Source organism: Lissotriton vulgaris, chromosome 1_1, assembly GCF_964263255.1.
Source record: "Lissotriton vulgaris chromosome 1_1, aLisVul1.2, whole genome shotgun sequence".
Classification (NCBI taxonomy): Eukaryota; Metazoa; Chordata; class Amphibia; order Caudata; family Salamandridae; genus Lissotriton; species Lissotriton vulgaris.
The window spans coordinates 878,136,556-878,162,206 of NC_141685.1; the positions used below are offsets into that span (position 1 = coordinate 878,136,556).

General features: G+C 46.2%; 1 protein-coding gene across 1 annotated transcript in view; it reads right to left on the reverse strand.

The window, feature by feature from the left end:
* The window catches only part of MRTFA (myocardin related transcription factor A), a 206,709-nt gene that overhangs the window by 17,084 nt on the left and 163,974 nt on the right, over positions 1 to 25,651 (reverse strand). Inside the window, exons 13-15 of the mRNA XM_086958422.1 lie at positions 17,052 to 17,171; positions 5,782 to 5,943; positions 5,009 to 5,158 (exon numbers count right to left, since the gene is read on the reverse strand). Coding sequence (XP_086814548.1) covers positions 5,009 to 5,158; positions 5,782 to 5,943; positions 17,052 to 17,171 — 432 coding nt within the window. The remainder of the gene's footprint in view (positions 1 to 5,008; positions 5,159 to 5,781; positions 5,944 to 17,051; positions 17,172 to 25,651) is intronic.

Below are 25,651 nucleotides of genomic sequence, written 5' to 3' on the forward strand. Positions count from 1 at the left end.
CTTGCCGTGCCCAACCTAGAGCTCTATTACCTGGCAGCGCAGCTGCAGTGGATGGCGGCCTGGCTCAGTGGCAGGAATCTGGAAGATACGGCTACTGACGAAAGTAACACGCCAGACACAGCTAAACATTGCGATAGCCAATAAGTGCTACTCCCAGAGTCTTCGGCTTACAAAGACACTAAAGCCGTATGCCCCGGCACTCCCACTCCTGGGCACTCCCAGTGCCACAGGCGTAGTAACAGAGACAGAGATGGAGCAATGGACACGGTCAGGGGTGGACACCATGGCAGATCTATACGCTGATGGCGCCCTAATCCCTTTTGCGACACTCGCTGAGGATACGGGACTGCCAGCCGGACGATTCTTACAATATGCCTCCATTATAAGGGCATATACGCAGAAATGGGGAAACATCGCGGAGGACCCACCTACGAATCAGCTTGTGCAGTACTTACACGTCATGGGGAACGGTTCACAAGTGATCCATTGGTTAGCACAGGCACTACTGTCACACATACAACATACTCTGCAGCCGCTGCGTGATAAATGGGCGATGGAGAGGGGGAGGCAGTGGACGGACAAGGAATGGGCGATGGTAGTTTAAAGTCCTAGATAGATCCCACGCAATGCACGCTTTAAACTAATACAGTCTTACATATTGCACAAGGCATACCTTTCGCCGGATAAGATTAATCAGTACTTCCCAGGAACCTCCGCAGGATGCCAGAGATGCACACTGACGGGAGCGGATCTCCTTCACATGTTGTGGCTCTGCCCAAGGATCCAGACATACTGGCAGGCAGTAGTGCCGCTACTGGAGAAGGGCACGACCATGCAAATACCACACACGTGGGAAGCATGTTTACTAGGCCTCTACAAGAGGACAAAACACAATAAAGTCCCCTCCCGCTTCTGGGACCGAGGCCTTATCACAGCTTAGAGGCTCCTCACCAAACATTGGAAACGCAAAGAGCCACCACTCGTTGAACATTGGCACGCCTTTCTTAGCAACTGGACAAGGGCAGAGAGCATTACACTCCATAACGAAGAGACGGCGGGACTTCGGAAATTCCCCATAGCGAACCTTTGTTATGAGATACTGAGCTCCTTCCACCGAGAATGCCTGACCCATGGGATTCCCCCGACTAGCACCCCTCCCGATACGACCCTGACGTGATTTGCAGTGCAGGAACCATAAGCCATAGACATCGAGGCCCCATTAAATAAAGGCATGAAACACCAGTTTGGGGCGCCCGCAACCTGCTAGTTATGCACACGGCTGACCTACGCGACTTTACCCCCCACTCCGCCACGACCCACCCACCAGGTGCTGAACTGACTGTCCATACACAGACGCGCTGACTCTGGCCGCAAGCAGCCACCATTCTTAGCTCCCATTACGCTGGCGCACTCTCACCTTATCACACACCACACGCTTCCAAGTTGACTCCCCCCCCCCTCCTTCTTTTATTCCTTTTATATTTTCTAATCCTTTTCTCCCACACGTTACAAATTTCCCTCTCCTTTCTCCCTTGATTTCTTGACTAAATAGCTAGCTTGGGTCCAAAGAGCTGAGACGGTTCCGCTAACACACTAGCAGGCACGCTGATCGGATGATCAGCCTTAAACACACGTGTCTATAGCACTTCAGTCTCGCTCGAACACGACCGCCATATGATACATGCACATTGGATAATCTGAGCGGGGGGAATGCACAATAGCACCTCTGACAAGGCAACGGACACACTGGGCAAACAAGTTTAGTCCCAAGATAAGGCGGCAACGGGCCTCATGTCAACCCCGAGGCGCGAGGACGGCACATCAGTCCCACCACCAGGTTCCGCAGCTAACACTGCGCTGACACTCAAAGCCCCGACATCAGGGTTAGGTCACATGTAGCATGACAGGTCCCCCCAGTGACTGCTAGATGGAGGTAGTCATTGGGAGTAGAGACCGGGATACCTAACACACCGCAGGACCACCGTGACCAACCGCATGCCAGCACACCCCACTTTCATAAGGTATGACACTAACGACATCCTGATTCTATTGTTACAATGTACTTAATGAATAGACTTGTGTAGATACCACGCACTGTTATGGCTTGAGTCAATGAATGATGTTATGTTCATTTTTTTGTGAAAACTTAAAACATATTAAAAATAAAAAATAAAGATTCTCAAGCGAGCCTGGGAAAGAGGTGGACAGAGCACTAATTTGCAACTTTGCACATATTAACTGGAAGAAATTTTACAGCAAGCAGCCGTGGCTGCCTATATTCTAATGGAACTTACAATTAGCTTTTCAAATAGAAGTACATGTTTTTTAATCTTTCCACCTAGCATATACATCCCAAGTTCAGGAACAACTCTGTCAGACCTTCTTGTCATCTCCCCTAACTACACTGTTAATCTAAATGGCCATCCGGCCACATAAGAAGTTTACAATAAAACAAATAAACAAGTGGTAAAACCTTCAAAGGCAGACCTAGTTGTGGTTTGGACTTTACATGCAAACTTATCCACAGGGCACTTGACACTTGAGCACAGCTTGACTATCCTTGACCATATGCTCGAAAGAATGTTGCGTAGACATCTTCATAGAGAACCCGGATTGAGTTTCCAACATTTATCAATTTTTCTTTTATCAAATAGATCTGTTGAAGAAGTACACTACCTCAAGAAAATATAGCCTGGTATGGAAAACGCTCCTTGCATGTAATGCTGGGTTTATAGCTTATATGGTAAATGTAGCTGTGCACTCTCCTGCCATTTAGGTTTGTGTTCAGAATATTACAAGTAATTTTCCTTCGGAAGTCTTTGGTATTATTTTAGACAGTGGTGCCCACATCCAACATAAGCTTCTTTTGTTCTTCAGAGGGCACCATGTCTTCAACTGTGTGACTAGTCATGGGCTAGTATCACACCCTCTTTGCTTAGTGAGCTATTTTATCTGCTGTCACCGTGGAGGTGGACTCTATCTGAACCAATTTGGTCTTTTCCTCGATTTAAGCCTACACAAGAAAAGAGACATTCGCTGACAAGAGTTCCAGCTAAGCAATGCAGATTTTGGATTATTAAAGTTTATGCTTTCCTTATACCTCAAGGTACACCTATCATCATTATTATACCAAAGTGTGGTTGCCTGCTCTGTGCATTTCTTATTGAATATCAGCAGCTTTTTGTGGCACTGAGCCCTGGGACTCCCAAATGTCAAGAACTTGTGTCTAGTGGCTGCTGACGAATTTCTGCAATATGCACATCGTCATTCTTGAAAAGAAAGAAACAAATAGAAAGCTATAGTGGGAAAAACAACAATCTCCCCAGCGGAGACACAAAAGCTTGAATACTGCGAATGCGGTTTGCTGAAAACAATATTCTTTTGAACGAGAAGGAAAGAAGCCATTGTCCGAAACTGTATTTTAAGGTTTGTTATTATGTGATGTTATTACTTTGTATAAATCACTTGGTCATCTTAAGACTTCCCTGCAGCTCATTGACTTTCAACATTTTGAAGGGGAATCAAACTGGACTTCTCTACTTTCATTACCAAACTAAAAGAGTGTCATGGTGCACAAATCAAGTGATGGCGGCATATAAAGTCCACTTACTGATCATTTGCATCTATGTCTTACTTTTAGAGCTCGGTCCCAGGATGCTTGTTTTCGGTCAAGCGAGGACCTGGCTTGGCACTTCGGGCTGGACTGTTCCCACAAGGAACAGGGTCAAGACTGATTGGCATATGGCTGGGTCCAAACTGGGGTGGTGTGGTGAGCAAAAGAATGATGGATTAAACCCAGATCCTTGTGAATGTGGGTGAAGGTTTCTATTGTCCAGCATTCCGTCCATCAATTGTTTCTTTTGCATATATTACTTTTAGAGCTGGCTGCAGCAGGCAATTGGTAAATCTACTTGACAAAGACACCCCTAAATCAAACACAAGGAGTTGGAGAAGTTTTCTATCCACTACATGTCTGTTGCTATTGTAAAGGGGAATCTGAAGACCAATACCCTTGAATATGAAACAGATGTTTGTCTCAAAATCCCACTTTCAGCCTGTTCATTTTCCGGAGTGGACATTCCCATCCTCTGTTAGCAAACAAGCATGTTCAACAACTCAAGATCCAAGGCAGCATGAAAACCTAGGTCCTCCTATTGATAACACTTTGCCTAACCTTATTTATATATGAATATATAAAAGTAATCTGAAGTAACTGTGGCTGCTTTATCATGCCCAGCCAGTATGCCTGATCTGGAATAATAACTGTACTTTAAGGTTCCCGACCAGGACTTCTTACACAGCTTGGATTCAGCTTCCTTGCATCAAGAGCTTAAATAACAGACAAATTCCCCATGGCGATAATTGTCCACTTACTTTCCTGAACAGACCCCAAAACAGTTCATATGTATGTAAAGTGCGCCAAGACCCACTTGGCAAAAAAAGCCGTCAATATGGAACCTGTAAAATATCCCTGAATAGTTGATCTCAGGAACATTTCTGTTGAAGCAACGAAAAAAAAACACTGATTCACAACTGGATGATGGTCAGAAACTGGAAGATGACTGTGGAATCAGAACGGTACTCTGAGCTCCTGTACAGATCATCACTAGCTTGTTCTAGACTGGCTCCTGTGTGAAGATCACAGGCGGTTGAAATTCCGGATCCAAGCAAAATACCTTTGAGAGATCACGGCTGCATAATTATAGGGGTGAGGGACCTGTAAGCATTCAGATGATCTGTTGGGTGGGAATGTGAGGCACAGAGACAAAAAGCCTTTAGAGGGACATTTCATGGGATAGTTGAACATTTTGAAAAAGAAGCCTCAAGGGCCACAATGCTACATGGGATGAAAACAACATGGGAGCATGTATAAGAAGGGGCATTAGAGATTTACAGCTCTCAGGTTTGTTGACACACATAAGTAGGATGCATAAAGATGTCACTCCCATCTGTGGTGACCATGGATCTGATAGGTTCCCACTCCCTTTTGCTGACCACTAAGTCTCACCTCTGTCGATTTCGGCTGCTGCTTCACTGCCTCCTCATAGCCTGGTGGCTCATTGGCTCTGGGTGCTACTGCTGGTGGTGTAAAAAATATGGAAGTTGGAGAGTCGGTCTGTGGGGCTGGTAGCACCGGGGATCCTGGATGGGAAGAGTTCTGTACACAAGAGATGGGCAGCGAGAGAGGGACAGATCAAAGAAGAATATGAATAAACAAATCCAAATTAGATGTACACTTTCCTCCCCTCACCTAAGCCAAGCCATATGCTGCTGCCATGCCTAACACCCTACATTTGCCAAAATTACCTATTTTCCTGGAACCAACTGTGCCTCTTATTCCTATTCTCCAAAGCTTTCCCCCAGCCCTCTTTGTCTGTATGGCCAACATTCTGTAGACTCCACCAAAACCTTCAAGGTTTCACTGGCTCCTAAACAGCAGTTTCGCTTGTGCAACCAGCCACTTCATTGGTCGTGTGAGTTCTGTTGCCCAAATGCCCCCACCAGGCCGGCCAATATACAGCCCCCTTAACGGTCCCAGAAGTCCTTGGAATCCCTGGCCTTGTCCTTTTCGATTGCAATCCAAAAGTCTTAGTCCTCTCCCATACAGTAAACCTCAGCTCTTACACTCACAATTATCCCTCCCTCATTGCTCTGCCGAGTTCACTCGCACTGTCCTCTTTCCTTTTCATGCCCCACACTGCACCATGGCGCTTGCAGCACCCCAAAGACCTCTCCCTGGATTCTCCAAGTGCCTTGAAGATCCTAGCCGATAGTGCTTACCTTCTTCCCGGCCCCTGGCTGGTTGGTGCCTTTGCTTCTCTTTGGAGACCGTTTGTGGAGCCCGTTGAAGAAAGGCTGGAGGTTGGGCGGTGCAGAGAAGGAGATGACCGAGTTGGGTAGGTCTCCTGCACCCATGGTGCTGTGCAGCGCTGGCTTCTGGCCCTACACAGAAGAACAAGTTACTTATCTTCGGTAAAACCCTCTTTCTTTCTTCCTAACCACAGATTCCTCACCTTGTGAATGCTCCTAACCATTAGAGTAGATCCAAATATTTTCCAACGCCACCTCCTGTGTGACAGCAGGTGGCGTTGTGCAGATCCACTTAGACTTTGTCCTGCCCTGGAAATTATGCCAGAGCCACTTATAAGCATCACCTCTGTGTGCAAGCGCCAGTTTCTTTCTTGACTCTGTCTGACCAGTTGGGCGTATATCTGAACAAGTCCTCAAATGTGAGTGTGCAGCTCTCCAATTAGAGACCTCTTTATAGATTGCGAAAATAGTCAATTTCACAGAAAGGGGAGCAGGAACTGCGGTGAGGTATCTGTGGCTATAAACAGTATTCACAAGAGAGTGCACTAATATATACTTTAAACCCTAGATTCTTTACCTTCTGAAAATATATCAAAACCCTACCTTCCAAGATGGTGCGTCTTGGGAAAGGTTCAAACCAAACAGTCTTGAAAGACAGAACGGGCACAGGAGTTCTCCTACTGCATCTAGCCATCAAGGCAGTAATTCTTCGTGAACGTATGAAATGATGCCCATGTTGCGGTTTGACAAATGTGCAAGACAGGCACTCTGCATGCCAATGCAGTGGTAGCAGCCTTGGCTCTGGTTGAAGGAGCCTTCAGGCCTTTCAGAGGTTGCTTCTTGGCCAATACGTAACAGATGTTATTACAAAGGAGTGCTTATCTTGATTTGGTCCTTGTCTGTACCACTTTACTCTACTTTGCCTCAGCGAACTCCACAAAGAGACGATGGTCCTTGAAACGATCAACGTAAAAGATCAAGGCTCTTTTGGGGTCCAGACAGTGAAGCATCTCCCACTCTTTCAAGGGGCACAAATGCCAGAAGAGTGACGGATTGTCTGACACGAAAAGGTGCCACAATCTTTAGCAGAAATGTCATCCTTGTCCATAACACTAGTTTGTCCATGAAAAAGACTGCATGGTGGAAGAAGGAACAGAGCTTGTAGCTCAATTACGTGTCGAGCTTAACTAATTGCTATGAAAAATGCTGTTTTGAGAGTCAGTAGATAGAAGGAACAAACGTGCGTCGGCTCAAACAGGGTACATACTACTAAACTGAGAATAAAATTAAGGCCCCACTGTGGCATAATAAAAGGCTTGGGTGGAAACATGTGCTTCAGACCTTTAATAAAAACCATCACAACAGGCAATTTAAAGAAGGACAGATGGTCTGTCAATCGCAAAAAAACGGAGTCAACAAATAACCTTTTGAGTCCTTCATGAGCTATATACAGCACACAAGTGAGAAAATCTGACAACTTTTACTTGTCCCAGCATGAATAGATTTTGTACATGAGTGCCTGGCTGCCAGAATGACGTCCACTACTTTGAGAAGTGATCAAAGGCTGTCAACTGTTGTGGCTTAATCTCCATGCATGGAGGTGTAGATTGTGCCGCCCTGGAGGGAGGACACTGCCCTGCTGCTGCGACAGAAGATCCTCTCTGCGCCCCGGCGATGGATCCATCGCCAGCCATTATGTGCAGCGTTCCTTAGAAGGTAATAAGAATTTATGTTATAGCTCTAAAGAACTGATTAGTTAAGCCCCTGCACGGAATTGTACATCAAAGCCCGTATTACCTACTGGTTCAACTGACTATTCGTGCTCACAGTGTAGTGGTCATGCTAATCTCACATCCCATACTAATAAACATACTCTTCATCTAGGCCTGAAACTAGCATGAACTTCAGATACTCCACAGCCTTGATTAATGTTCGGTCACTGCCAAAACACGCTGATAAAATCATTGATTTTTTTATATGAAGAATCAGTAGATGTGCTGTTTGTGATCGAAAATTGCCTATCTGAATCTTCCAACCCTTCAATTAGCTTGGTGATTCCAACGGGGTACAAAATATATAATAATGACTGTTTGCGTGGTAGCCATGATTTACAGAGATAATTTTGGTTGCATACCAATCCAGATAGTGGGTCTGGAAGGTGCGAATACACTTGGCTTTGCCTCTCCCTCTCACCACATCAGTCTTTGGCTGGGGTCTTAGTCACTGAATCTTTATTGTTCAATTTATTAAAATTGTTACAATATTCTATCAATGAGCAAAAGCTTGTTTAAAATCTCACACAATTAGATAAGAATGAAAAGACGTTTAAAACTATTAAAATAGTAAAAGGACTATTACTAGAACTATTATCCTATCTATCAGTAAGGTGCTGTACATGGGACTTGAGGAAAAGTTTTATCATAGTCTCTCTAGCTTGATGGCCGACGGAATGCTTTTATGTCTCAGTTTTCAGTCTGAGTGCGGCCCGGATTGCGTCTGTGAATTTCCCTAGTCGGGCCACAATTTGAGTTGTTTTAGCGGAGAAGCACAGGTCTGAAACTTCTCTAACTTTGTAGGCCATGCAACCTACAGATGAGGAGAACCAAGCGCTACCGCTCACTGACTAACTTTGGGCAGCAGCACAACACTAGGATCTTAGTCTTTAGACCTCCAGGCCCGGTCGGCCTATTTCTTATTACCCTATGCAACGCATTGGCCCATCTGGCCTTGAGGTATGCTCATTTTATACTACTGGGATACTTTAACCTCCATAAGAACAAAAAGGAAGAGAAAGAGGGGGGATTTCCTTATATGAAAATGTTTCCTCCTTGGCACAGTCTTTGTGTTCAACCCCACGCACCAAGGAGGCCATGTGTTGGGCCAGATATTTTCTAACAAGATATTGAAAGTCAACACTCCCATTTCAAAGTCTGGTCTGACCACTATTTGATGAAATTTTACTGGGAAGCTGTAGGAAAAGTTCAATGGCAGGCTGCAACAGCTTCTCGTATTTCTAGAGCTTTTCATAAACTACAGCCAGAGGACTTCATTAGAGCACTGGAGGCGAGAGCTTTCTTTCTCTAGGATGATTTGAAAACGGATGCCTGTCTTCTGGACAGATTGGTGCAATTGCCATTGATCTGGCATCAGAACTTCTGCGGTCCTCACATAGAGTCAAGTCATCTTGCCCCTGGTTCACCTTCAAAGGGGGCAAGAAACTGTGTAAGATTTTAGAAAGACAGTGGATGAAATTATATAACCCCACTGTTAAAGCTAGGTATAAGGATGCTTTAAAAAAAATGTTACAGGGAGGTTTAAATTGCAAAAAAAAAAAGCCTTCTTGGAAGGTAGAATTGAAAGGGCTGGGAACAAATACAGAGAGATTCTTTTTTTTAAGTGTGTAAATCTTTATGTCCCCCGAGGCCAGTTCTAGGTGTCAAGAACCTATGGCTGAGTGGTGTCAACAGCTGGCACTCTAATTCCAGAACAAGATCATGAATATCTAGGCCAATCTTCCCCCTAGTATGCAACCTGAGGAGACTATGTCGGAAAGTAGGCCCTGTGGCTTAGCACAGAATTCCACTAACTTTCCAGGTTCAAATCTATTTCCCTGGAAGGATTGTGTATACCTATATGCGGCTTTAAGCCCAGTTCTCTCGAATTACCCTTGCCCCTCTAACATGCTGGCACTAGGAGCAAATGCCATCAACCCCATGGCCAACAAACTCAAGAATGAATCTTTATCATCGGCAATAGTGCCTCACGCCTGGAAGCAGGCCTATATTTTGCTTTTACTGAAGAAACCCCAGGCAGACCCAGGCAAGCAATCTAACTACAGACCTATTTCATTGCTTCCTGTTTTTTATAAAGTACTGGAGAAGCATGTCAACCACCAGCTCTCCCAGTACCTGGAAAACAATGAGCTTTTACATCTAAGCCAGTCTGGCTTTCGTTCCAATTTTAGTACTGAGACGGCGCTAATGGAGGGGGCAGATTACATCAGTGGTACATTAGATATTGGTGGGAGGGCAGTGTGAAATATGCTAGATTGTACAGCGGCCTTCGACAATGTACACCCCAAGTCATACTACTAACCAGTCATCAATCTATTGGAATTGTGGAGCATGCGTTGGACTGGCTGGCTTCGTTCCCCGAGGTACAGGTCAGAACTCCTCCTTTCTCGTCTGGGGTTGTGTGAATTGAGAGTGTGAGTGCCACACGGCTCTGCTTTGTGCCCTACCTTATTTAATATCCATCTTACATGATTTGCCCTACTTGCTGAGGCTTTGGGAGCTAAAATAATTTCCTATGCTGATGACACCCGTTTACTTTTTCTTGGGGTAGGGATGAAGAGTTCCCTGGTGAAAAGATTGGAGCCCGTCTGACAGCGGTCTTCCAGTGGCTAACAAACCATCAGCTTAAATAAAATGCAGAAATGACTGAATTGCTTTTCTTTGGTGTGAAGACCCCTGAGACATGGCAGTCCTTTTGGCCAGAGGAAGCCCCCCCTCCACCCCTTCACAGGGATCAGGCTAGCTCATTAAAGAATCTAGGCATTAACCTTGATGACTGTCTCTCTTTTTTACCTCAAGTTAATATTGTGGTAGGGACTTGCTTTGGACTGTTGCATGTTTTAAGAAAATTCTTACATTTTCTTTCTTTGTCAGCCAGGAAACAGATCAATCAAGCTCTAATAACATAAAGGCTGCAATATGGTAATACCTTGCATTTGGGCCTTCCAGACTATCTTACCAATAAATTGCAGGTGGACCAAAACGCAGCAGTCAGCACCCTTTTGGGTTTGCCTTTGAGAGCACATGTCCCGGCATTTGCTCTCTAAAAGAAGAGGATTCTGTTTAAGACCCTTGCTTGGTGCATAGGACCCTCCATCAGACTGATGCAGGGTACGTTAGGGAAAGGATTCATTTCTATGCTCCGTCTAGGTGCCTTTGTTCAGCCAATGCTTTTATGGCCAAAATTCCTAGGATCCGGCACTCTACGGCTGGAGGCAAGTCCTTTTTCTTCTTAGGACCATCAGCATGAAAAAAATTGCCTCTTTAGCTACGGGTCATTACAGCCACCTCCCAGTTTAGAAGAAACTGAAAACGTGGCTCTTTAGTCAGGATTAATGGTTTTGATCATATTGGTCAATGACTATAGAGGTGCATAGCGCCAGGACATTCCTTGGAGTAACAGTGCGCTATAAGTGCCCTTACATTACATTCATCGAAAGGTCTAGATCCTCTTCAACTCCCTATCAGGTAGAGTTGTAGGGATGGAATTAGGATGGTCTCTGCTGGTGGAGGCTTGTACCACCAGGCGCTCCAGAGTAGGCTGGTATGTAAGGAAGGCAGTGTCACCAGGAACTGACCTATGGCGACATGCCAATAAGTCTATCCACTGGGGGGGGGGCAAAGAAAAAGGTTATCCCCAAGTGCCTATAAGGGTGTCAGTATGTGCCTCAGTAAAAGGAAGCAGAGCGTCTGTAAAAGACTGGCCAGGTTGTAGGACTTCTGTGAGCAAATTAGCCTTCACTTCAATAGAAGGTAGTTGCAGATCCAGCACTTAGGTTGTCCGTCTAATAACCATGGCGTACAACGCTGATTCTTCTATAGAATGGCCACAGGGAACAAAACCACTGTGTCGGGGTACATGTCTATCTGAGCAGGCCTCTTTTAGGTCCATATAAAAAGTGTCCTCATAATATGGTGTGGGAAAAAACATACCTACCATCACGTTAACAACCAACATTACCATATGCCGGCTGGCACTGATCAGAGGCCAACCCAAAGAGTTGCTGGAGTACTGGAGAGCGGCCTCTAGACAAAGACATGTTCTTGTCTGAGTCACAAGGAATAATGGGCTGGTCACAAAGAAGTTAATCTCTAGCATGTCTTCGTTTGAGGTAGGGAAGGAATTGGTTTGGAATTGGATAGAACTAAAGGCTAAACTTTGTACTTCGCATCGGTGTCAGCATCTATGTGGCCGAGACCAGCATAGATCATGGGTGTGGAATTGGTTCTCGAATCAGAGCTGGGCCTGCACCTGGTTCATCCTTAAATGCCGCAATTTGGTGCAGCACTACTGATGGACCCAGAAATTTGGGGTGCATTGAAATAAGTGGCAGAATCAGTTCCTCGGCCAGAGACAATAAGCAAGACAGTGGGGCACCTTGAAGTCCTCATGACTTCTCAGAAGGAGTGGTGAGGCAGTGACAATGCTCACTCCGACTTCTTGTGGTTTTTTTAGATGTGGACTTACCAAAGACTTGGAATGCAATGAGGAAATGTTTCAAAAGTGGCCCGAGAACGTGACTGGGTCTGAGCCCTTGACTTTGATTAGGAATGGCCTTTTTCGTGATTTCTAAAAATGCTCGGCGAAGTAATAGCTTGTTTTCGGAGTCTTGGAATGCTTTCAGGTTCATCAGGGCTCATTCACCGCATGAGTTGAAGATGTGGCCCTACCCTAGATACCAGTGGCACACCTCGTGGGGATCAGTCACATACTTTTGTTTGCGATAATCCCTACAAGGTTTAAAGCCTGTAGTTTTGGGAGGCGACAGCTGCCTTGCAAACTGGAAAAATATATAATGGGCCAGATGTAAGACGTTTTTTTGCAGCCGCGAACGGGTAATCAGCCCGTTTGCGACTGCAAAAAGAGGGTGTTAGTATGTACAAACGCTATTTTGCAAGTCAGTGACTTGCAAAATAGTGTTTGCGAGTCGCTATTAGGAAGGGATGTGCCACGGGCATCCCTTCCTAATAGTGAGTCAGAATGGTATGTACCTTTGTTTTGCAATCGCATTTGTGGTCGCAAAACACGTAGTTTTCCTCCTACTGCAAGTAGGTAGTAAGGCAATCGCAAATGTGTGTGTGTGTATATATATACACTGTTGGACTTGGCCTTTTTCCCCCAAAATTTTTCGCTTTTGACCCCCTTACCTAGGATGTCTCCCCCATGGGATTAAACCTGTATAGGCCATGAGTGGTGTGAGACCCCTTTTGAAACATGTAATTACCTGACATAATGTGAACACTTGTAAATATCCCCCATTTTGAAAACGCACCTGACTGAAATGTATTGTTTTTAAAATGGATGCCATGGCCATGGGTTTTGCCACCTGACTGACATAGGTCAGCTGTCTAGATAACATTACCCAGCAACCCCTAGCTTTTGGAGGGAAAGCCTGGCACCCAGGGTGCTCACCCCCTCCCCTAGAACCAGTTTAGGCTAGATGTGCCAACATTCTAGAAGGTCCTGGCACTGCCTGGGAGGAGGATATAAATAGGGGGAAGTGTCACCAGAGAGTCAGTCAGCGCTGGGACAAGGAAGGGAGGGGGACCTGCTGTGAGGTGCGACCGCCACATGGGCCTGTGAGCTGGGCCCTGCACCCCTATAAACCCCCCCCGCTGCTGTCCCCATGGGCCCCTGACAAGGGAGGGCCTCTGACTAGGTCCCTGTCACAGTTGGGATCTTGAACCCTGCCAGCGCCGCGCTGAAAGAGCACTGGGAAAGGAGAGGAGTTAATTGGATTCCCCCCAGGAGGTGAGGAGTTTGCCCCTGAGGAACTGCAGTGGGACTGTCTACCCCCTCTGGAGGAGCTGTGGCCCCCCCTTGGAAGTGCTGGGCCGGGTGGAGCCGCCTGGGGAGGATTAAGCCCCTGTGAGGTGTGCCTACCGGACGCTGTGTTGTGGGAGCGCTGTTTTGGGGAGGTTGGTGCCCCCAAGGAAGCTGTGGCCCCTTTGCCAGCTGTGTGAGGAGAACTGCGACCACGGTGAAGCGTCGAAGTACTGTGTAGCCTGACTGAACTGTCTCTATTCTGGCTGCGTGCAGAGGGAGGAGCAGTGCGCTGTAAATAGCGCCATCTGCTGAGGAGGATCGCGCTGTGCGGGCGCTGAGGAAACTGTGAGGAGGACTAGCGCTGAGGAGCCTACCCTCGGTTCGGCGCGCTGTCCGCTATATAATTAATTAATTAAAAAGGGAGCCTACCCCTTATGGCCGCCAGAATTCACCGCCGCGGCCCGGCGCTGTGAGGAGGTCTTCCCCCGCCGTGGGAGGCATCGTTGTGGCGACCCCCGGTGCCAGGAGGGGGCCGCCGATGAGGAGGAGCGGGCCACACTAGGCCCTGAAGCCGGGGAGGCCGTCATCACGTGGCGGGGGCGCCGGTGACGTCACCGGTCACAACCCCAGCCCCGCCGTGCACTGATTGGCCTGCGCGGCCGTGCCCTAGAAGGCCGCGCAGGGATTGGCTGCCGGAAGCTGTGACAGGGAGAAGCCGGCCGAAGGTGTCGCGGGGCCCCCAGTGAGCTGAGGGGAACCCCGAGGGCGTAGGAAGACCGGAGCAGGAGCCTACCCTGCCGGTCTGCGGACACGGAGAGAAGCGGAGGAGGAGGCGGGGCCGGGGCACTCTGTCGGTGCTAGCCCCGCCGCCACGAAAAGTGCGTAGCCGTGAGGGGAGTGCGGAGGGCGGGAGCCTACCCCGCCTCCCACCTGCCAACGAAGCTCTTAGACCCCTAGAGGGAGCGGAGGGGCCCGGGAGAAGTCACTGCAAGGGAGAGCGGAGGGCGGGAGCCACCCCGCCTCCGCCGATGCCAGGAGTGCCGCAAGTGTTGCGACAGGTGGCCAGAACACGGAGAGGGGGCCCGAGGCACATTGCCGGTGCTTGCCCCCTCCCCTTCGAAATCTGGGGAACGCCTGCAGGACTGCAAGAGGCCGGTGAGTGGGGCCTCTATGAAACTGTGTAGGGGGTTGAAGAGGGCAACGCGGCACAAAGTTGGTGCTCGGCGCCCCCCCTGTTGGAACCTGGGATTGGGCCCTGTTGGCCCCAGATACCCCGGCGGTGGCCCGGACTGATCCCGTGGGGGGACATTTGTAATGGGACTGCAAAGGCCCTAGGGAAATGTGGCCTGACTGCTAAAAGGGGTCAGCTCCTGGACTAGGCAAGAGTAATTCCCTCTTAAGGCGGTGGCTACTGAAAGGTGTTCCATTTGAGTACGTAGTTGCATTTAAGGAAAGTTGTTTACAGGGAAAGGAATGTCATGCCCTCCTCTAGTGTCCAAGGAAATGTTCTTCCTGATTAGGGAAATGAGTACCCTGGCATAAGGAAAGGTTTCCTGATCCCAGTGAAATGTTATCTACTCCTCTAGGGAAGTGTTAATTGCGCGAGGAGATGTTTGCATTTACCCTGATGAAATGTCTATGCCCCAGGGGGTACTGTTTCCTCTAAGGTGACCCAGGAAGAGTTGTTGCCAATGTACTACCTGATGTCTGTATTGCAGGTTGGGAGCTAAGGAGTCATGTTCCCCAGGTCTTTTTCCTAAGGCTATAGCACTGGGGTTCTGTATGCCCTGTAGAGCTTGTGAAGGTGGTTTAATAGTCCTATAATTATGCCCGCCTGCTAGTGGATGCTGGTATGCCATGACGTCATTCCTTACAGGGGTGGGGTTGGCGTTGTCACGCATGAGGTGTAGTTATGCTAATATGCAGCTTACAATTTCAGCCAACCTCTCAAGGATGAAGGCCTGAGTAGGCCCTGCCTGATGTGTAATTCCCTAGGTGGAGGGGGGAAGAAACCTGATGTTTTATTACAGGTACTCCTGTCTAATATTAAAGGTTCTGTGATGTTCTGTTTTCCCTTACAGAGGTGGGGTTTGGCGTTATAACACAGGAGGTGTGTTTATGCATAAAGTTGTATTTTGCAATTACAGCCTACCCCTAAGGATGAGACCCTGAGTTGGCCCCGCCAGATTGGGCTCCAGGTCTAATGTTCATTTAACCCATCCTTTTTATTACAGCTATGGACTATGGACTCAACCCTTTTTATCCCCTGTAAATAATCCCCCTTTGAAGTACTTGGCTCTGGTGCCAGTTGGCGCCGTGTTATGACGACACTGTTTTCCTTTTTGCCTTGCAGGTTGGAGATACTAAACTGCTTAATTTTCCAACTCAAATTGGTGTCCTGCCTCTTTTGTAGTGTGCCTGGTGTGTTGACTGAGGGTACTGCGTGAGTGCTTCACATGTCCTCCAAGTTTGGCCTGCCCGCTTGATGCCATGCTACCCCCTTTGAGACTTGGGCAACCCCCATTTCCAACATACACACACACACACACACACACATACATACACATATGTATATGTGAACCAAATTGCCCTAAAGCATTGGGAGGGCTCACGAACAGCGTTCTGCCAGCAGGCTGAGTAATGCAGCCTGCCTTCCTTCCTTCTCTACTTTGCATTAGTCTGGCCAACGCGTTTCAAGGAAAAACCTCTTCATCAAGGCCACAAACTTCACAACTCCGGCTCGCATTGCATTTTCCATTTACGGTTTATTTAAGTTAAGTCCAGCTCCCAGTGGGTGTATGCAAGTGCACAAGTTTACTGATGCCTGATGGGACATAGAATCCTCTAATACGAGCATCAATATTTCATTTAAGTAAATTCAGTGGTTCGTTTGCATTTAAAGTTCCACTGTTTCCTATAGTAGGCTGTGGATCAATCTGGTAGGCTAATTTAGCATGTTGAACGCTGTGCCAATCCGCCCAGACAATTCAAAGCAGCAGCCTCTCCCAGCTGGTTTGGAGTTTGACTGCCAGCTGGAAGGAAGTGAGATCAGGGCATAAGGGCACCAGTCATTACCGGGGCAGGAAAAACTCAATGCACAGCCTGAGGAATGCAGCCAGCTATTGCGCTGGAGCAACTGAGAAAAATCTCCAGATCTAGTCTAGCAGTTGGGTGAGAAATTTGTAGGTAGACATATCAACCATAAAAAATGATAAACAAAGAGCCATACTTGAAGCTTTTCATACATTGTGAAACTGAGGAAGGGATATCAAACGTCCTCACTGCATCGGGTGAGCTAATAGCCAAGAAAGGACACTATGTGCCTCCATCAGGTCACAAATAGGAGCCTCCAACTGATGATGAATTGCATGAAGTGCCCAGCATGGAGGTTGGGGGGAAACAAACATTTAGAGGTTTCACCACAGTGAGAAAGTTACTGGCCATCAAGCAGGAGGGGACATTGAGATCTTGTAAAGAAGCTACCAACCAACTCAGTGCACATGGGACCTCAGTCAGCAAAGAGCAAAGGAGCTACAACAGAATGAATAACTTACAAAGAGAAGCTACTCGCTCGCCTCTAGGATGGAGCTGGAGCAATTTGGAATATGTCTGAGTGAAAAGGAGTAACTGACTGTGTCAGGGCAAAGCGTTACGCTGTGAACAATGCCAGTCATTCCTACCTTAGAAGCTGGTTGATGCAGAAGTCCACCATTCTGAAGCTGTATTGAGGGCTGGGAATCACTGGTAGAGACCTGAACAGGTGATTGGCTGGAAATGCTGTTCGGTGCAGACTGAACTCGCTGTGGGGCAAGAAGAATGGGGTGATATAGGAGGACAGCTAGACTAGGACAGCAGACTGTGTGAGAACGTCTCGACAGCGCATATATACGGAAAGCTCCATCTAACATCAGGGACAGTGAAAGAAGTTCCAACGAAAGGAGGGTAAAAAAATCATCAGACACCGACAGCAACAAAATAATTAAACACGCTGACAGACAAACTTAACATATCCACTATACCAGAACGATCGAACACACTAAAAGTGACAACTACTGAACACATGGAAAAATACAGAACAGATGGACAGTGACAGAACCATCAAACATAAGGACAGTGTCAGATCTCCACATCTTTGAAAACACAGTAACAAAATAGAAGTAACATAAGTGGTATTACTAGTGCAGGAGAATGTAACACACACCTCCACTACACACAGAGACAACCACCAACCACACTGTGACTGAACCAAGCATTACACTGATACATACCAAACCACAACAAGTGCACTCAAAAACTCAAAACTCAAAAACCAGTGTGAATGCAAACAGTAATGAGTAAGTAAAACAAAATGACATAATAATTTACATAAGAGGTTTCCTAAAAAACAAGCGATATAAAACAAAAACTAAAAAGGGGGGTTTGGCCAGGAGTCCATTTTCAATTACAATGAGGAGGGGAGCTGTAGAGCATGCCAGGGGATATAAGAGGAGCTGGTGAGAAGCTGGAAAAAACGTGGACCACACCAAGCTGGCAAGAAGAAGTTGGTTGGAAAGGGACGCGTACTGAAATTTAAGGAGGAAGGAAAGAGGGATGGGTCTGTTGAATCCAACCGGATAAGATTAACAGGTACAGAGGAAGGGTATGGGAAGTGGGTGGTGAGATTGGAATCAACACATCCAATGGGCAATGGAAGGTTAGGGTCTACAGGAAGGGAGATAGGTGGTAATTTTGGAGACAGAAAAGCAGTGAAAAGTTGAGCTCAATCAAAGCAGCAAGGTAGGGAATAGAGAAAGGGGGAATCTCCAAGTAAAAACAAAAAAAATCAAAACAAGGTTTTCAATTCAGATGCAAATACGGTAAGGTGACATTATTCAAAGTTTAGGACTTGCCTGAAATTGCCATGGCTGCAACATTAAGGAACCTGCCATTGTTCAGCCCAAGCTGACTTTTGTAGGTGCAAAAGGTAGGTGATAACCTCCTAAACCGTTGGTTAAAGGATCTTATTTGTTTAAAATGCTTTACTGTGCAAACCTCATTTAGCTGAATTGCGACCCCTAAATTGCGACCCTGTATTGTGGCTGTCGGGCCTCCTTCAAGATGGCCAGGTACTCTTGAGAATGAATATATCCACACTCTAGGACCTCAGGTGCCAAATCCCAAGATTGAGCAGCCGGAGATCCTGGTGACGGACCTGACCGTGCCTCAATGTGAGAAAGTCCCAGCCTAAGGGGAATCTTCTCGTGGGAGCCGAGTGACAACTCCAGGAGAGTGAAGTACCATGTCAACTCTGGCCCAGTTTGGTGTTAGTAAGATGAGAGTTAATGACGCTTATCTGAGCCTCCTCACCACAAAGGCAAGAGATGGGAGAGGTTCAAACGAGTAGGCTAATATCCTTGACCAGTTCATCCATAGTGTATTGCCCGTGGGCTGTAAATGTGGGCACGTGGCAGTGAAGGGTGGACATTATGTATGTTCTGGGTTAGCGAACGGCTCTATCCATGAGGTGCCCGGTAAGAAGCTGGCTCTGTACATACTATACCAAAATAAGGTACAGTGTGCACAGAGTCCAAGGAGTCTCCAGAGGTATAGCAGAGGCTAAATTAGGGAAGTACAAACAGCTCTCTTTGTGGTAGTGTGGGCGAGCAGTTAGGATTATCCAGTGGGTGTGTTAAAGCATTTACTGCATTCACTCATTCAAGACTGATGCACACACTCAGAGGTTGAATCATCCAGACCAATTAGGTAAGTATAAATAAAAGGTACACTTGTATTTTATTTCTAGAGCCAAGTAGGACTTGGTACAGGTAGGTAAAATATACTTGCAATTATAAACCTTCACACAGAAATGCATCCGAGGATGGATTTGCAATTGTTACAGGTTGGTATTGATTCAGAAAACTGTTTACATTACACAATAATAACCTTGAGAATACGGTTTAGTTACTTTTAGATTACTTTGATTACCGGGGGTGGTATGCCTAGATACCACACCTAAGGATTTCACAATACAAGTAAAGTAAGAATGTTCTTGTTTGCGTTACAGTTTCTGTTTTCCCAATAGAAAACAACAGTTCAACCCTTAGAACATTTTAGACCCAGACTCTAATAACATAGGTTCCTATGAGAAAAAATGGTTATCGGTTTCACAGGTAAGTTAATGTCTTACAATTGGGAGATATAGGGGTTAGGACCAAGGTTCCCCAAGGTCTATTTAGGCACTCAAGTTGCACCACTGGCGGAACTGGGGCGGCCGGCTGCAGAGTGCAGTGGCCCAATGTTTGCCAATGGGGCTAAGGGAACTTTAAGTTAGGGACTGCTTACGAGAAGGCCACCCGGGTCTGGGAGCAAAGCTCTTGGGGTATTTACGTCAGCACTGTAGGGGCAACGACCAGAACAGGAGCTGCACCACCAGCGGCACGGATGCAGGGTGCCAAGGAGACGTCAGGACCCTTTACTTCTCAATGGAGACATTCGGTTTGGCAGAGTTGCTGCAGGCTCGGGCAAGGAGTCTTCCTGAAGGCGACAATCGTCTGAAGAAAGCAGGTTGGGGTCTTTGGGGGATGGGTGCCTGGACACCGTCGGTTGGGTGATAGGTTCTTCTTACTAGCTCCAGACGGGAGGACCCTTCACTGCGGGCGTCGTCTTGAGGCTCAAAGGAGGTCGAGAATCACCAGAGCCCAGGTCAGGATTGCTGGGGAGATCTCCACGTGGTGTTGGGCCACTAAAAATCAGGCTGGGGGCGTTGATTGCAGAATCACAAAGACGCTGAAATCCGGATTCTGGTCTTGGAGTCTTTATTAAGCAAATCCAGTGCACACGGGAGACAGTCTGTAAGGTGAGTGCAGGGCACGTCCTCCGGGCTCTGGGTGGCTGCTTGCTACACCGGTTTCTTTGCTGTAGGCAGGTCGGAGTCAGGACAGACAGCAAAGGCTGGGGCCAAAGCAGGTGTCCTCTTCTTCCTGGGTCGGCACAGCTCTTCAATCCTTTTTCTTTCTTCTCAAATCTGAGGAGGTTAGGTTCCAGGTTGCCACTAAATACTAAATTTAGGGGCGTTAATGGAGTGTGCAGGTCGGGACCAATGCCCCTATTATGCCACCTTTCTAGTGGGAGGGGGCATGAGCCTCTCCCTAATTGACTGAATTCCCCCATCTTCAAGATGGAGGGGACTGAGCTGTGTGCTTCACCTCGCCTCCCCATCTGAGGGTTGGGGTTGGCAAACGTGAGCACACCTCTCTTCCTAGCTTGGTTTCCTTCCGATTCTCCCACCCAAAGTGGGGGCCAGAACTTTTGGGAGTCCGTTGCTGGGGGGAGCAAAAGGCAAGGGCAGCTTCCAAAGGCGGCAGGCCTTTGAAGCTTCCCCTTCGTGGACCCAGCCCATCATGGGGTGGAGGCATGACACCTCTACCCAGGATGGGCTTTGTTTCTAGACCCAGTCATCGGAATCGTTGGACTTCACGGACTCCGGGCTGGATGTGGTTTGGACATGTGAAATCCTAAGGCCTGACTTCTCCTATTGTTAGGCATCGAAGGGATCTTCCTCCTCTAAGATGACTGAGGTGCCAGATAGTTCATGGTGCTGCATGGTACCGTGTGCTGAACAGAGTTCCATCAGGTACTGAAGAATCTTCTTAGAGAGAAAGGCGAGGCAGTAGAAGCAGGTGGTGTCATCGTGGTCAGGGACAAGTGGAAGTTACACACCTTATGGTAGGCAGTCCACAGAAATTAGGTGTGGCATCGACAAGATCAATATTAGACTGGTGTGCTGCATTCGCAACAGATGGTGGGTCAGAAATAGTGCTGGTTCTCCAAAGAGGGCTAGGCTCTCACGCTTTCAGTGAGGATGGTGGTCCTTGGACATCAAAGTGAGAGCACACTGAAGTTAAGATGTTAACGGAGCTCAAATGATCCCAATGCATTAGTATAGGAAGAAAAAACAACAGGGCCTGATGAATATATGTAGAAACATGGCAAACTCGGAGTACACTTGGTGCGTGTCCGAACCAGAAGGCAGAAAAAAAAATCAGAGTTGGTAACCAAGCGTAATGCATATCAAAAAGAGGAGTCACAGCTCATCTTGTAACTAGAGAGACTGCTTTGAAGAAAAACAATATACAAAGGTCAGAGCCCAACACTTGATAGCAGAAGTGTTCCAAGCATGCAGGAAAGCATGTAAGCTAGCTGGTTTTCGATTTCAACCGATTACAGACTGTAAAAACCAAAGTAAGCTATCTGTTTTTCGATTTCAACCAGTTATGGATGGTTAAAACCCACTGGCACAGATAGCAGATGTTTCAGTGGAAATTGAAAACTACAGAATTTCAATATTATATGGCAGCAGAACATTCTTTCAGAAAATGTATGCCAGTCTACTTAATAGGAAAGACTCTCACAGCACTTCGGTTTGATATTATTCAAAGATTAATGTGCTTCTAGTCAAATGACTAAGCAAATAAAATGGTATCTCACCCGAAGGGTCTTGCTGGAGAATTTAAACGCCACCCAACGTACTACTCCACATAATCTATCTCACTAAGGTACGGAGATGGTAACAAGGAAAAGAAACCAGAAAAGAGCAAAAAGTAAACTGGGAAGTACTGCTGTGGTAAGGCGAGAACTCTCACTCACCCAAGGGTGACATGCCCCTCTTCACACTTGGACCACAAGGTACCCAGTTGTGGGCTACAACTCTCCCGTAGGAGAGGAGCTGTTTTGTTTTGTTATCCACACTACAAGTGCTCTCTATTATGTAGGGGAGGGAGGGGCAGAGTGCAAACAAAAAACTAGTGTGCGAGTTAAAACTATCTCTTGGTGGGTGAGAACAATTTTTATTCTGGTACCCTCAACGGAAAGGATTAAAAACAAGCACTGCAATATAGGGATATGGATTCTATAATCTGGTTGACATGTTTCTGCCTACATAGACCATCAAGGTCATGGCAATCCTCAGGAACAAAACTATGAGTCACTGCTTTAAAAAAATTGAAAAGTGAGAACCATACTTTCACTGATATCGGAGCTGAGTGGTCTTGACCACCGCGTCTGTGAAGGGCCGGCACACACTACGTTGCAAAAGCATGGAACAAGACCCTAAACAATGGAGGTAGAAGATTTAGAATGAACCAGACACTATTGTGGGACAGTGATTTACTGTGAGAGGTTCGGAACCTAATGGGTACTGAAAATGTGATCTCGCTGGAATAAGCAAGTTGGGAGATATCTGGGATGACAACAGACTAATCCCCCTCAACATCCTAATATGGAATAAGAACTGACACTGAACAGTACTGCATTTACAGTCAAGACATAGGGTATCAATCTGTATCCAAAGGACATGAAGATAGAAGACTATTCTCTACTGGAAGAACGTGTCTTCGCAGAGCCTCTTTCAAAAATGGCAATATTCTCAATATCAGAGAACAGTAAATAACTCATGTGGCTCACTTAGAAAACAAAGTCCCCGGATTACTACACATACTAATGGGCCTAAGGATAAATATATGATTTTGAATATGTTAAAGAAAATTAATGACAGCGGCAAACTTCAGAAACTCCTGGTGAAGAAGAAATTTAGACGTTGAATACATTTGTGCAAGTTTTACAAAAGGGGTCTTAAAAAGCACAGTCACCACCACATCTTAATTCCCGACATACACACCAGAAACTACAGCTGGTGTCAAAAAGTAACTTCTGAGGTGGGTGATAGTACTTTTATGTTTTTAGGGGTGGGCTGTGAGGTCAGGAATCTAAAAAAGAACCGGAGCAATTGGTATTTTCCAGAACTGAGTTTCTGGTGTAATTTGTAATTGTGTACCTGGAAGTAAATTTGAAAAGGCAATACCAACTAGTCAGTAATCAATTTAGATCCGGAGGCTCACAACACAAGAAGAAAGAGAAAGAAGCATTAATGCATGGAGGGGATCTTAAAATCTTGAAAGTAGGACCACGTTGAAATACTAAGTTCCCCCCATAAACACAGAACAGACAATTTGATTTATAAATACTAAAATTACGAGGCTTCTGAAAAAGCAACATTTTGCTCTTTGTTGCGAAGTGAGCACTTTTTGGATAGACACCCTAGTTGTTCATTTTTGGGGACTCGTTTGCTGGCAATATGGAACTCTAACAACAGGACACTGCAATTCAGTGCCCAGTTTATGTGGTCTGACCCCTAAAACATATTGAAATTAAAACCTCACTGGCACATAGATGCCCGGTGAATGGAATGCCACTTGTAGGCTGCATCAACTACTGTCTCATTCACTATAGTGGCAGGGAAATGTGGCTTCTGGTCTACCCTGTGGAGCCAGATGGCAGCAGGTAGGAAAACCGGATTTTAAAGAATAAACAAGTCATCTTTGCAGTCCACAAGGGAAGGTGCATAATATTTATGGGTAGAACATGTGTAACATTAAAAATGTCATGTTTACCCCGTGACTAGGCCCAAAAGGACATGGTCACTAATCAGGCTGTAGCTGGGACATAGGAAAAGTCAAAGTTTAGATTATACACTTTAATCTACAATGTTTGACCTGTACTAGCCACAGACTGCATTGAAAGACTTATTTTATATTTAATAAAGATACAATGTAATAGTGACGTTGGATTTTTATTAAATATATTGGAAATTTAACATTTAGAAAGTTACCTTTGTCCTGCCTGAAAACACCTGGAAGCTAATTTGCATTTGCTCTAAAGCAACTGCCTAGCAAGACTTGATCTGAATTAGGTGTGAAAGAGTTGTGAAAACTGCTCCCGTAGTAGAGGCAATGGACTGGGAAAGTGCTTTCTTCACCTGGCAGGAAAGTTAGCTGGAGTGGGACCAGGAACTTAATCTACTTTAAACAGACCGTTCTGGTTGCAAGTAAATGTTAAGTGACCCCTGCAAGGGCCTTAGCTTTTGTCCCCGTCATCAGGCTGGCACTAAAACAAGAGGGAGTAAAACTACCCCCAGAACCATGTTTGAGTGACCACAGAGTCCTCGCATCCTCCCTCATCCGCGGCTTCACGGCCGCGGATGAGGGAGGATGCGAGGACTGCTTTTGAACTAATGAAAGTTCCATGTACCCCTCTTCCAGTCTGGCTCATGGGGCACTGACTCCTATTTATTCCAGCCCACGACTCAGAAATACTGACAGGGCTATAACTGTTCAATATTGAATGCCATTTTGCAGTTGTATTATAATCTATTTTCCATTCACATGTATATACACATAGAACACATTGTTGCCAACCTTAGTGAGTGACAGAGGGATCTGACCCTCTCCTGACGAAGAGGCAGTCAGCCTCGAAACATGTTGACAACACCAGGAGAACTAGCCCATTGTTAAGCTAAATTGTCTCCGCCACACTATTTTTAACGGTACCAGCCTATGACTAAAAGAATTTTTTGCTTTCATAAGGCCAGGTATTTTTTTAAATCTCACTTTTCTATATCACTCCTGACCCTACTCACACTCACTCAATACACTTCACATAGCACTTACAATATCTAAGTGCTCCAGCGTAGTCGCTAATCGTAGCACGCCCGTCCCGCAGCGGGGCGGGAAGACCCCGATGATGAAGCATGACACCAAGGGCCCTTTTGGTGTGTGAGGGGTATTTTAACAAATACTGTGTATGCCTGATATACTCTGGCTCACAGAATACCTTCTAGAGGTGGACCTTGTTGTTTATTTATACCATTAACTGGAGGAGGGAGCGCCCACCGAAGTGCTTTTTAGCACTACCTCTTCACTCCCCCTTTTGATTCTTGGTAAAATGTTAGCCAATTATTTAAAAATTAAATCAGAGAGGAAAACTGTTGGCCCTATTCGATGTGAACATAGTAATAAGCTGCTGTTCTCAGATTCTAACATTACTAAGGCCTTACAGTCTTATTACGAACAATTATACACTGAAGATACGAACTCCGCTGAGGATGATATTGAATCTTTTTTTGGGGGACTCCCTAGTCCCCCTTCCATTCCTGAAATTCTTTCCTCCCTCAAAAAATGTATTTCCCTTCTGGAAATTACTGATGCTCTTAAATCTAAAAAAAAAAAAGCCAAAGCCCCTGGCCCTGACGGCTTCTATGTTGAGCTTCTCCTATTTTTCTCTTCCATTTTTGCTCCCAAATTACTTGAACTCTACACTTCGTTTTTATCGAATTCTAAAGCCAGTGGTTCTATTTTAGAAGCCCTTCTAAATATTATCCCCAAACCTGATAAAAACCCTACCTTATGTAAAAATTAGCGACCCATTTCGTCAATCAATTATAATTGTAAGGTCTTTGCAAAAAACG